This window comes from Zootoca vivipara, chromosome 11, assembly GCF_963506605.1.
Source record: "Zootoca vivipara chromosome 11, rZooViv1.1, whole genome shotgun sequence".
NCBI lineage: Eukaryota > Metazoa > Chordata > Lepidosauria > Squamata > Lacertidae > Zootoca > Zootoca vivipara.
Window position 1 is genome coordinate 43,600,731 of NC_083286.1, and position 13,749 is coordinate 43,614,479.

A 13,749-nucleotide genomic window follows, 5' to 3' on the forward strand; every position below is an offset into this window, starting at 1 on the left:
TGATATTTCCTACACCTAGGAATGCAATCCCTCCCTCCATCAAAGTATTGCTGCCAATGCTCCTGGGGTTTACATGACAATCTGGTAGATGACTTTCTTTGGTCACAGCTGGCATGTCCAGTATGAGTAGGGAAGGCATTAAAGCAAAATGCAGAAGACAACAGTGAAACATTTTTAATGGTGGAGGGCTCATTATTCAATCAATTCTTCACAGCCAACTGGCTGGAGGGTACATGGGAAGAGAGCCAACTGGGGGAACTGGTGGCTTCATCACATCTATGCCTGTTCTTGTAACATGAGATGGAGCTTGACACACCTCTAAGCATGGATCAGTTAATGGACTGATTTGGTGCTTGGAGCCATGATGAAATTGTTGCCTATGTAAGCTGGGAGTGTTAGTTGTCTCCTGCCAGTATGTTGCATATCCTTGTAAAGGTACCAGGTATGTATCCTAGCAAGGATGGCCCTTTGTGAATCTGCAACCTAGTGTGAATTGTGAAATATAGATCATATATGCCCTGTGCTGTATCCAACTATACTGTTCATGCAGAACAACTTTAATGAGTGCAATGTAACTTTGCACCCATCTCGTCCCCCTGCAGGTCCCTCAAATCTGCATGAGCAGATATGGGGGCAGTGTGGGGTGTCTGCAAATAAAGGAAAGCAGGGTTAATACCACTGGATATGCAATAATTTAGTTGGATTCAAGTCCCTCTGTTGAGCCAGACAACTGCAACAACCTCCAGCCTCCATCTCACTTCCTGTGAGATATGACTTATCTGACTTCCACTCCTGCTCCTTCTTCCTGCTATATCGTTTAATCTCTGCAACAAGCACATCCTTGAGCCGAGCCATATATAGAATGAGGAGGAAAGTTGCCACAGGCTAGTTCAGCAGGCATTTGGTTCTCTGTTTTAAAAATACATTCACTCTGCCATATCCCACCCCCCTCTGCACATAGAGAGATTTAAAAAACGTCACCTGAGTAACCAAAAGATATGCTTGACAATGGACTAAGGTAGATTCCACTTCCAAACATTGCACCATGGAGCTGCAACAAAACAAGGACCTTTTAGCTCATTCTTAAATCTGCTACAGTTCTTAGACCTGCTACAGAATAGCATCATGCAACATTTGAATTATTTTAGCCTCATCTCAAACTCACAGTTTATTTAGTATTCAGTGGTATACAGTCTTTGAACTGCAGTTAGCTATAATGGCCAACATTACAGAGAGCTGTACCCAAAGGACCTGTAGCTCAGTGGTTAAGCATCTGCTTTGAACGCAAAAGGTCCCAGGTTCAAATCCTGGCATTCCCAGGTAGGGCTGGGAGGGAACCCTGTCTGAAATCTTGCACAGCCTCTTTTAGTCAGTGCAGGCCTTGCTACGTTAGCTGGAATAATGGTCTGACTTGATCTATGGCATCTTCCTATGATCCTTTGAGACCCTTATCCTTATGGCTTAAGCTGTTCAAAGCCATCAAAGTTGGTGGCCATTGCTACACCTGCCACAGCAAATTCTACACATCAAGCAACGCATTATGGATGGGAAACCTGTGGCCCCTTTGAAGTTTTTGGATGCCAGAACCCACCAACTTCAGCCAGCAGAGCCAAAGGTCAAGGGTAGGAGTTGTAGCCCCAAAACAACTGGGAGGTCTCAGCTTCCCCACTGCTGCATTATGTGAATTAGTACAGTTTTGTCTGTCTGGAATCTACTTTGTGTTGCAATTCAATCCTATACAAGTCTACTCAGAAATAAAGACCCATGAGTTTACTGGTACTTTCTTCCAGATAAACAATGCTGTTTATAAGCTTGTGACTTCAATGTCTTGCACCCAAAGCTGCCTTTAAGAAACAACCCATATATTTCCCTTTTCAGTTTTACTTTTACCTGCAATCTTGTATTGGAAGCAACTACTAAGCCATTCCTCAGGATAGAGTGCCAGTTTTCAATGTGTGACCCACTTTCAGAAGGGGGGAAAACACAGAGAGAGGAAATTAGTACTGTCATAGACAAACCAAAATGAAAAACAATGTGTTTAGTTTTTGTTTTTATTTTGCTTTTTGTGTTCTCAATTTGTATTTTTTAATGATGCGAACAGCCCTGTGATCTTCAGATGAAGGGCAGTATACACATTTTAAAAATAATAACAATAAATAATAAAACTAGCCATATGCTCATATGCTCTAAAACAGTGTTTTTCAACCACTGTTCCGCGGCACACTAGTGTGCCGCGAGATGTTGCCTGGTGTGCCGTGGGAAAAATTGAAAAATTCGATTTATATATAGTCAATATAGGCACAGAGTTAATTTTTTTAACATTTTCTCATGGTGGTGTGCCTCGTGATTTTTTTCATGAAACAAGTGTGCCTTTGCCCAAAAAAGGTTGAAAAACACTGCTCTAAAACCATGTGCTGCAAAAAGAAAAGTATGCATTTCAGAATATTTCATACTGGCGATTTTTAAAAAATTTACAGCTTTTGATACTCACTGAAATGCAAAGGTACTTCCATAGAGATTTTTAGCAGCTCTGAAATTGGATTCTTTGGCTGGTGGACTGCTGAGCAGAAGAAACTGATGTGGGGTGTGCATAAACTTCAATTGCTGAAAAAGAATAGGAGCAAACCAGCAAAGGGAGGTTAGCGACATATTCTAATTCTCATGAATTCTCTAGTGTAAACATATTTTTAAGGGTCAAACTAAGCTTAAAATGAGGGAATCTGCAAACAAGATCTAAAAGATCAAAGCAACCCCTCGCCCCTGATATGCAATTAGCTCTGTGGCCCTCAACTCCTTCTCCTTTGCACTGTTTTCTTGCCCACCCTGCCTTGATTGCTATTTATTCCCAAGGAAAAATATGCTTGGAACCATACATCTGTATTTTTTGTTGAAGAAAAGCCAACAGCAGTTGATTCAATGGGAGTTAGAGATGGGAGTTCAGCCAGGAAAACTGTTCAGGGTTGATCCTGCCTGACCCCCATACCCCACAGTCTCACTAATCTCTGAAAAATACCCCATTCGATATAACAATCACATAGCTCCTACGTCTAACATTTTATTTTCAGCTTATCAAAAAAACTTGAGTTTGGAGATTTTAAAAAATCTAACAAGGAAAAAAAAGCAAAATACCTCTTGTGTTTTTCTATTCTCCATGACATCGTATATATTGTGACAAGGCATGCAGCTAAAGATGGGTGAACTTTCTCTGACTTGCCTTATACTTTCCTGAGTTTTCTTCAAAGCATCTCAGAAGAAAAGCCTGGGTCTTTCTAAGTTGTTCTGGTTTCTTCTGAGAAAGCTTTTTTAAAAAACCGGAATTTGGGGGACATATGACTTCTCCCAGTTCTTTCAAAGCAACCGTACGCTGCCACATAGTGGGGCAACCAGGGGAAGGAAGGTTTGCTCATTATAGCAGACGCCTTGCAGACCTCTTCCTTCTAGCCTGGATCGTCCTCAGGAACATCACCAAGGAGTGTTCATTGTTGCCTGCTGAATTGCACAAGGCCTGCCATTTCCCATGACCCTTAACTTAATGGATTTGGCATGGAGATTTAGGGAAGTGATAGTGATGATGATTTCTTAGCCACTCTTCGCCCTGAAGTCCAAGGGCAGGTGACAGCAGTTGAAAAACACAACACACCCCAAATTCTGAGAGCAGTGAAACTACCAAGATGATTCTTGGTAGTGGGTCTTCCAGATCCCTGCCCAACAAATTCCACCAGAAAATGATGCACATGAACCTACTAGAACTTAGGCTTTAAGGGCGAGGCCTACAATGTATGTATGGTATCTTGAGACATCTGGTTTCCCCACCACCTAGAAGAATAAGATGGCACAGGGAGACAGTGGAAAGTAGCAGCAGTGGCTGGCTGGCTTGGTGGGAGTTTGGGCTCTGTTCACAATGGAGCTCAGATTTCCAAACTTTGGTGGGGTGAGTTTGTACTTAAAACCCTTCTCCCCCCCCTTTCCAAAATCCATTGTGATTTCTACATCCAACCTATCATGTCATCACCCAGTGTTATCAGATGGTGGATGGAATACTTTATATTGAAAGACATTGAGCCATTAATCCATAAGATGATCTAAGTTAACACGGCTTGTTCCGAGACATTTAATTAACAGTGGGCTGAACAGAGATGGCTTTAATGCAGTTCTTACCCATCAAAATAAATTGGAGCCTACATGCCTAAGTGAACATTTCATCTATTACATTTTGTTCTATCCTCTGAAGTCAACTGACTGCCTATTTGAGATTTATTTATCAGGAATGCAGCCCAGAAAAAGTGAAGTATGGCTAAGTCTTGCTGAAATAAATGGGACTTATCAGAACAGTCCTACACACATCTCCTAAAAAATGAGTTCTGTTAAGTCCAGTGAGGCTTATTTCTAGGTAAGGGTGTATAGGATTGCAGCTGTAAACGCAGTCAAATGCATTCATTTTAATAGCTCTTGGAAGGGTCTAACATTATTTTGCAATATAACTCATGCCTATAATGAGAGCAAGCAGGGAGGAAACTATAATTCTTGAACTCACTCACTTGGACATTTCCTGACGTTCCAGTTTTGCCAATTCTTGAAAGGACTTGTAGTGGCTGGAACTGAACAGGTGCTGAATGGTCTTTGGATTATGACTTTTAAATATTTTAATGACTGTCTTTTAATTGCTTATTTAGTTAGCTATTTTCATATTAAGTTCCTCAGTCCAATTCCAGCACAATCCCTTGCAACTTTACTGGAAATAAATGCCCCGTTCTCCTTGTAAGCTCCCTGGTAGCAGCAGTTAGGATGAACATCTAGCAAACAGGCGAGATTAGTCTGAACAGCTGTGACTGCACATACATGGACATTCCTTTGAAAACAAGACCAAACCAATAGCCAGATGCAATGGATTCAGAAGCATTCAATGTATATTGTACTGGGTGATGGGCTGCTGAATGTTAATAAGTAGTCTTTTAGCCAGCATCCATTGCCTACCCAAGACATTTTGTTGCCTGAGGTGGAGCAGCAACTCAGTCAGTCAAGCACGAGACTCTTAATCTCAGGGTCATGAGTTCAAGTTCCACATTGGGCCAAAAGATTCCTGCATTGCAGGGGGTTGGACTAGATGCCCCAAGTGGTCCCTTCCAATTCTACGATTCTATGATTCTCTTTCCCTCCTCCAACCCCCAGCCTAGTATCTAAGACTCGTCACTTTATTTGGCCCCTGAAGCCTCTTCCCCTCCCCGGCAGTAAAATGTAATAAAATATATAATAATAATAATAATAATAATAATAATAATAATAATAAGTGTTTAATTTTTTATTATAGAAGATCCAACATAACACTTACCCTGTTCACAGGTAGCTTCACAATATGTGATCTGTTACTTGAAATAACCCTGAAAATAACAATAAATGAATGATATGATATGATATCCCACTGTTGTAGTACTAAAGTATCACTAGCAACAACTAAAATAATATATAAAGAAATGTTTGCTTTTGGAAAAGCTTGCCTAAACAGTAAAACACTGATAGTTGAGGGTATTGTCAAGAGAGGGGCGGAAAGTTCCTCTGCGCTGACACAAAGGGGGCAATTTCTCTTCTTTCCATTAGCTGAGCCTCCACATTAGTCAGGGCACAGTGAAGGGCCTCTATCTCAACTCTTAGAGCACAGGGAGGCAGGTATGGGAAGAGGTGGCCCTTAAGGTACTGTATATGTATATGAAACAAGACAGGTAACTATCAGGTTGGTTTTCCTATAAAAGTACTGGCAGGTACCTTCATTCCATTTTACTTAAGCCCACACAGATGATGGAAAGCCCCTAAAGCCTGGCCCCCTCACCCCAAGATAGCTCGGCCGTTTGTATCATTCTGCCAAGAAGAAATTGGGATTTTTACCATGCATTCGTTAAAAAAGTATCTTAATTTCGTAGAATGCACTTAACTTCATGGGCTCCTTGTGTATGCAACAAGTGAGAATTTACAGGTGTGAAATGATTTTGGATAGTCAACCCATTTTTCTGGGGCTCATTTTCAATATTATTTTTTTTCAATTGACATTCACAAATGAGTGACATGATTCATCCTCATGGGGTTGCTTTTAACTTTCCCAACAACCGCACTCCTTTCGAGTAATGGGAAGCCTGTGCCTACTTGCCATATGCCCATTCTATGGCCCGGATCTGTCTTTAAAAAGCAACCTTAAAAATTCAACGAATGAAGTGGAGCTGCTGTATGTGCAGGATAAATTAGCATGCATGGACTTCCCAGTACACCAAATAGTCAAGCACACTGGGCTGCAACAAGGGCTGTGTTGAACATGGCAAGATCTTCTCTCACAGGAGGTGATGGATTGTGCCCTACATTAATGACAAATGGGATCTGCTAAGAACGAATCGTGTCATCAAACACCTAGCATGCCATCTAAGTGAGAACTTTACCACTGCAGAAGAGGATGAGCAAGTGGGTCTTGTTTGTCCATCTGCTTCTTTATTTCTAAATAAGGTGCCTAGGAAATAATAACAGTGTTACAGTTAGCCAAGGGAACATTCTGAAAGCTAGACGACAGAAGCTAGATTCTGGTAACTCTCCCCACCGGAAAAGGCGCAGGAAGGTTTCACCAATAAATGCATCTTATGCACAACAAATGGAATCGCCCAACAAAATCTTGCCATTATCCTTACTTCCTAATGGGAATCTGTTCAGGGTTCCAGTTAGGCAGCCCCAGTCCCCCAGTTCCCTTTTCCAACTTTCACTCAATAGTTTGCTGCAGCTGAGCATGCTCAGTTCTCATTGGGCTGGGTATTTTTTTTTAGAGGGGGCTGCATGCACCTTAAGGGTTTTTTTTTGTTTTGTACTTCTGCAAGTCTTGACATTTCTCTGATTAAAGCATTGTTAGCCTCTGTCCCCCCACCCCACCCCAAGGACTTGCTTTGGCTGAATTTCAATATGTGAGCTCGCTAACAGAGCAAGCAATTCAGTGCCAAGTATAGACAGAGCTATCCTTTTTGGTGTGGAAACCATTCTTCTTGTACTCCAAGACACGTTGACTTGCAGCTCACCAAGAATTCATCAAAACCAGAATTCATGCGCACCAAAAGGACAGTTAATAGTGGCTTCACTTTCAAAGCATTAAAGATGCTTGTAAGACTCAGACATCAAGCCAGTCTCCCTAGAGGTCCATTCACAATGATATCCTCATATGACAAACTATCTTTACCCCCATTTTGTAAAGGTCAGCTCACTTGTTTATGCTTCATACTGACTCATAACCCTTCACAAAAATACATGAGTGGATCTTTGGAAAAAAGTGGTAAAGATACCATGCTCAGGAAAGAATGCACAATTGTTTAAAGAGAACCACGGGGAGAATCAAATCCTAGAATTATTACAGGAGAATTCTAACTAAAATGTGGTCTCTGCAACTAGATTATGTCTACACTTCATACCCTCAAAGTCCCAGATTGAAAAAAAACGGGATCGGTGGCGGCGCGGCACCGGAAGTCGCTTCTTCGCATGTCCAGACATGCTTAGAAGTGACTTCTGTTGCCGGCGCCGCCCAATTTCTGGTGTGCAGACATGGGCAGAGCGGCACCGGAAGTCGCTTCTATGCATGTCCAGACAGGCGTAGAATCGACTTCCGGTGCCGGGCTTCCCATGTCTGCATGTTTGGGCACCAGAAATCACTTCTGCACATGTCCAGACGTGCGCAGACAGCTAGGAGCCGGGACATGGCCGGCAGCAGGAGCTTTACGGGATAGTTACGGGATATAATCAATTCAAGATAACAGCGGGAAACGGTAACAAATTACGGGGGTTTCCCGTGAAAAACGGGAGACTTGGCAGCTATGCTACACTTACTCTTTTTGGATGTAATGATAAACCACAATACTAGCAGCACTTAGTCTCAAATTCATTCAAGTGCTGCTCCTCACTCCCTTCCAGTGTGACTGTGAGGAGATCAGATGCCTTTACATCCTGTTTAGGTTGACCAGTGTTTGTCTCACAGATAAATTAGTGAGAACTCTGGTTAGTTTTGTTTGCTCGGAGAAGTCAGGGTCAAACCCTGGTTTATAATCCCAGCTTCTTAACAAATAAGAGTTCCCACCAGTTCAGAGATAACAAGAGTCTTTCCGAGCTTCCCCTGCACTTGAGTCTGGATGTTCACAAGAAGTCCTGATTAGTTTAAAACTGGAAGAGGATACCGTCAGTCTTCCCTGCACAGCTATGTGGGTGGAGGAGATGGGAGGAGAGAGCACATGACCTTGAGATTCACTGCTGCTCATGCAAATAATGATAAATCATGCATCACACCTGAACCGAACTGTCCAGAGCAATCTGGTGTACTCTGCTAACGTACAAGTCTTATGGACTCATGGATTAATTAAGTGTACGGCAAGGCATTCACTTTGTCAAGTTTATGGCACAACTTGAAAGGACATAACAGAAACTAGCTTCCGCTGACTATTGAGAAGATTCACACTCCAACTCCCAACCCACTCCCCTTTTACTTAAGCAAGCACACTTTCTTCTTACTTAAGCAAGCCACTCCCGTTTTACTTAAGCAAGCCATCACCACAGCAGATCATCACAAAATCAACAGAGTTGGATCCAGAGAGGAGCCATGCTCAGAGCACATCCATTGGCATCAATGAGAATTAAGCTAGTTATGAACCAGTCCAATGTCTCCCCTCACCTCTGGCCCTTTAGAAGGCTTTGGCTTGGCTGTTATATTGCATTCAAATAAATACATAAAAATTTAGTGAGCAGCCACTGATCACTGCTCCATTCCACTGATGGTGGAAACAATCTACTGCTCCTAAGCAGCCTCCGCTGAAAATAAATACTTTTGTGTAACTCTTGCTCATTTCCATTCAAGCTTTATGCACCTGCCTTCTGGTTCATTGATTTTATGTTGTAGCTTGCTGGACTTTCAAGGTCTATTACTTTGATAGGCTTTTCTTGTACGGCTCTAGTAAAACAACCGTGCAAACAACGTTGCAAACTCATAAACAGATGTACCTTACCAACAGTTAAGGAACAAAATGAGTTTTATGCTTACCTGCGTCATTTCTCTTATTGAAGTAATACTATCCAGTGCTTTCATGACTCGGTCATAATTCTTCTTCTACGGTGAAACAAATGAATAGATTAAACACAACAGATTATGAATGGATTAAATGCAAAGCATTTTTTTTTAAAAAACCTAACAGTGTACTCACAAAGAGCAGGAATCTTTGTACAATAGTACATAGATGCCATGCATTACAGATAATCTTCTATAAGATGAGCACAGTTCAAAGTGTTGGTGCTGACCTTTAAAGCCCTAAATGGCCTCGGTCCAGTATACCTGAAGGAGCGTCTCCACCCCCATAGTTCTGCCCGGACACTGAGGTCCAGCACCGAGGGCCTTCTGGCAGTTCCCTCGTTGCGAGAAGCCAAGTTGCAAGGAACCAGGCAGAGGGCCTTCTCGGTAGTGGCGCCCGCCCTGTGGAATGCCCTCCCATCAGATGTCAAAGAGAAAAACAGCTAACAGATTTTTAGAAGACATCTGAAGGCAGCCCTGTTTAGGGAGGCTTTTAATGTTTAATAGATTATTTTATTTCATTTTTCTGTTGGAAGCTGCCCAGAGTGGCTGGGGAAACCCAGCCAGATGGGTGGGGTATAAATAAATTATTATTATTATTATTATTATTATTATTATTATTATTATTATTAACATCTACCTATTTGCAAATGAGGTTTGGATGGGCCAATCTTTGCTTGAGAAGTCTTCTTTATTTTGGGAGGCGTTTAAATTGTCAGAATTGAAAACTTAAGATGAAAACTGTGTGATAACTGATGTGCCTGATTGAATCTGCTGCTCCTATTCTATTTTTAGTTTGCGATGCTTATGCTGTGGTTTTTGTATCACTGCTATTGTTATATTTTTCTGTTGTGATTTTCACTGCTTGTAAGCTGCCTTATTGAGTAGCTGTGCATCAGACAGGTAGAATATCTTTTTAAATAAATCTTTTGTTTGTCTGTTTGTTTTTCTTCTTTCGTGTCCTCTGCCCTGGGCCATTGTTGGGGGTCCAGAGATTACACGCACATGAGGGTGGTGGACGATTGGTGGAGGGATCCTGAGTGAACGGCTGGGAAGTGAAGATCTCCCAGAGTGAGAGGCCAGGAGAAGAAAGAGGGGTCCACCACTTTCTGCAGGTAGCAAGGATTAAGAGCTATTTTTGAGAGAGGACTCTCTTTCTCTGTTTTTATTTAGATTAGTTTCTTATTGTATCATGAAAAAGCTTTAATAAAATACTGTGGAGGGAAAAGAGATGGCGGAAATTGTAATCCAACATTATCTGGATGACCACAGATCCCCCAGCCCTCTCTAACTGATCTACAACACTGTGTGAAGCATTCAGAAAGGGCTGTTTCCCAAATGTGATCCATCCATCCTTTTGCACAAAGCTATACCTTTTTCTTAATATTGCATTGTGCCTCTGAAGAAGGATTCACATTCAAAACACATTAGACTCAAAAACCGTAAAATGTAGAGTGTACATACCCTGGGATTAAAGGCCAGCATCTGAGAGTCATTAGGATCAACTACAGAAGGATATGGCTCAAAAATGACAACTTTCCTGGGTGATTCCAATGCAGAGCGGCACATGGAGACCAACAAGTCTACAACCTAGAGATAAAAATGGAAACATGCACAGTCTCTCTTACTGCGAGAAATAATATCTTTGGCGCTTTCCCCCATGGCTGATTCATCCTTTTTCAGCCTGAGGGATACATTCTCTTCTGGGCAACTTCAGGAGGCCACACTCCAGTGGTGAGCATGACCAGAGGGGAAAGAGAACAGGGCAACGAATGTAAATATGTACAATAGACTAGCTTTAGAAGAAGGAAGAAGAAGAAGAGTTTGGATTTGATATCCCACTTTATCACTACCCGAAGGAGTCTCAAAGCGGCTAACAATCTCCTTTCCCTTCCTCCCCCACAACAAACACTCTGTGAGGTGAGTGGGGCTGAGAGACTTCAAAGAAGTGTGACTAGCCCAAGGTCACCCAGCAGCTGCATGTGGAGGAGCGAAGACGCGAACCCGGTTCCCCAGATTAGGAGTCTACCGCTCTTAACCACTACACCACACTGGCTCTCACACAGTCTTTACACACAGTCTCACACACAGTCTCTTTCCTCCAACCAAGTAAGCAAGCAGCATTATCGGAGTTCCAGGATACATTCCAGACAAGCAAAAACACTTGAGGATTCCCATCCCAGGCTACGGAATGGGAAGTAGATGGTGCAACTGAGGGGAGCCTATGTCATGATGCACAGCCACCACTGCAAATAGCTAGGACAGGGGCCAGCAAACTTTTTCAGCAGGGGGCCGGTCCACTGTCCCTCAGACCTTGTGGAGGGCCGGACTATATTTTGAAGAGAAAAAAATGAACGAATTCCTATGCCCCACAAATAACCCAGAGATGCATTTTGAATAAAAGGACACATTCTATTCATGTAAAAGCATGCTGATTCCCGGACCATCTGCGGGCCTGATTTAGAAGGCGATTGGGCCACATCCGGCCCCTGGGCCTTAGTTTGGGAACCCCTGAGCTAGGAGGTAATACTGCAGCTCAGTAGGTCAGTGACATAAGGGGCCAATTGGGTTTCACCTGATTATATAAAGCTGCTAGTTCTGGGCTGGCTCCTCAGCACGTTCCTCAGGTAGAAAGCAAGCAAAGCAAATATGTTTATTCGGCTGTACGCCCATCATAAAACACAACACAACAAAACAAATCAAATAAAAACCGCAGACTCGTACAAACCACGGATAATATAACACAATTCACAGCTCACAAGGACAAATATTAACAATTCGAAAAACATATCTTGAAGGTTTAAGATTAAGATTAAAAATTTAGGCACCTAACTAAAATCAATATCTGATATCATTTTAAAAAAAATTCTTATAACTATCAATAATCAGCTAACATTCCATTCCGTCTCTTGTACGAGAGGACGGCTGTTAGGAATTTAGCAACCTGTAGAGTGATATAAGGGTCCACATCTTGAAGAACCCAGGCTAGCTGAAGGTCAACTGGATTGTCAGCCATAGGCTGGATTATGGAGTTTAATATACTAGCACGAGCCGAACTGTACATAGGGCAGATAAACATGACATGGTGTAAAGATTCAGTTGATTTCATTTCGCAAGCACACATTGAAGAGACTTGGCCCTTAGTAAATCTATGTCTCAGCACGTTAGTTGGAAAAACATTGAACCTAGCTTTAAGGAAGGCATATCGATGAGACGCGGCCGTAAGCGTTGTTAAGTAGGATGGAGTACGGTAAATAGGGGTTATGCCGATATTTAACGGTGAGCAGACTCCCCCGCCAGCTAGACAATTTTGGTATAGCTCCGCATCATCCAACCTTTGGTTTATACACCTTTTTGCTGCATTTAAATCCAGTTTGAGCAATTCAGAGGGAGAGATCTCATAGGACAACAATTTGGCATGGATTTTTCCGGTCCACAAATTCGTGAAGTCATCCCGCCACATGCATTGAATAAGATAGTGGTTCGGGAGATTATGCCATAGGGATATCCAGTAAATCAAAACTCGCCTCCATAAGACTAACTCAACTGAAGGGATCTTCATTTCTAAACGAATAGCAGCATTACTTACGCATGTTGGTAATTTTAAGAGTCGACGTAAGAATTGGCTTTGAAGCGACTCTAAAGGTGAGAGATTTGCAAAAGCAGCCCATAAAGGGGCAGCATAGGCCATTGTAGCCAACACTTTAATGCTATACACTTTCAAGGCCGCAGGGATGAATAGGGCCCCCTCAGAAAAGAAAAAACGGAGGAGGGAGTGCGATAGGGCTTTTGTCTTGTTTTGAAGGTATTCAACATGCGCTTTCCACCCTAAATTATACTGAAAATAAATTCCTAAATATTTAAATTTATGTACTTGTTCGATTTTCGTACCCTCCAGTTTCCATGAATAAAGTTTACGACTCCTTGAAAATATCATTACTTTGGACTTGGTGTGGTTGATAGACAGATGATTAAGAGAGCAATAAGTTGCAAAAATCTTTAGTGCCCTCCTTAAACCCACTCTGGAGTAAGAGAGTAACACCGCATCATCTGCATAGAGAAGTAATGGACAGCGATAATCAGCTATTCGAGGGGCATGGATAAATTTTTGTGAGTCGGCTAATGGGTTCCTCATATCACCGATAAATAAGTTAAAAAGAAGTGGCGCTAAGATACAGCCCTGGCGTACTCCCTTATTTACTGGCACTGGGTTTGTTAGGTCGCCAGCAGGGGTTAATCTCACCCTGGCCACAGACCCGGCATGAAGTTGGGAGATAAGCCACAGAAGTCTTCTATCTATACCCCAACGGGCAAGTTTATCCCATAGTAATTTCCTCGGGATACTATCAAACACAGCTTTCAAATCTATGAAAGCTGCGCAAAGTTGGCCCCGTCGAGGTGACGAGTATTTCCGGGCTAAGTGATAAAGAATAATTGCCTGATCTGTTGTGGAACGGTTTAATCTAAATCCAGCTTGCTCATGCTTAATCAGGTCAGCCTCAACCGACCACTTCATCAACCTTGCGAGCAAAAAACGGGCATATATTTTCCCAATGGATGATAGCAGACTAATATTCCGGTAGTTCCCTGGGTCACCGGGGGGGCCTTTTTTATAGATAGGAATTATAATGGCCTCCTTCCATGTTTCTGGTATTGAGCCCGTGGCATTTATGGCGTCGAAG

The 13,749-nt window shown here is 42.3% G+C and overlaps 1 protein-coding gene across 5 annotated transcripts in view; it reads right to left on the bottom strand.

Annotated features, from left to right (window-relative positions):
- PARP8 (poly(ADP-ribose) polymerase family member 8) overlaps positions 1–13,749 on the bottom strand; it is a 168,811-nt gene that overhangs the window by 15,219 nt on the left and 139,843 nt on the right. For all 5 annotated transcript variants that reach the window (XM_035100408.2, XM_060280307.1, XM_060280306.1 and 2 more), the window contains 7 exons: positions 10,532–10,657; positions 9,044–9,109; positions 6,423–6,490; positions 5,330–5,378; positions 2,492–2,604; positions 1,891–1,963; positions 982–1,051 (listed from right to left, as the gene is read on the bottom strand). In XM_035100408.2, coding sequence (XP_034956299.2) covers positions 982–1,051; positions 1,891–1,963; positions 2,492–2,604; positions 5,330–5,378; positions 6,423–6,490; positions 9,044–9,109; positions 10,532–10,657 — 565 coding nt within the window. The remainder of the gene's footprint in view (positions 1–981; positions 1,052–1,890; positions 1,964–2,491; positions 2,605–5,329; positions 5,379–6,422; positions 6,491–9,043; positions 9,110–10,531; positions 10,658–13,749) is intronic.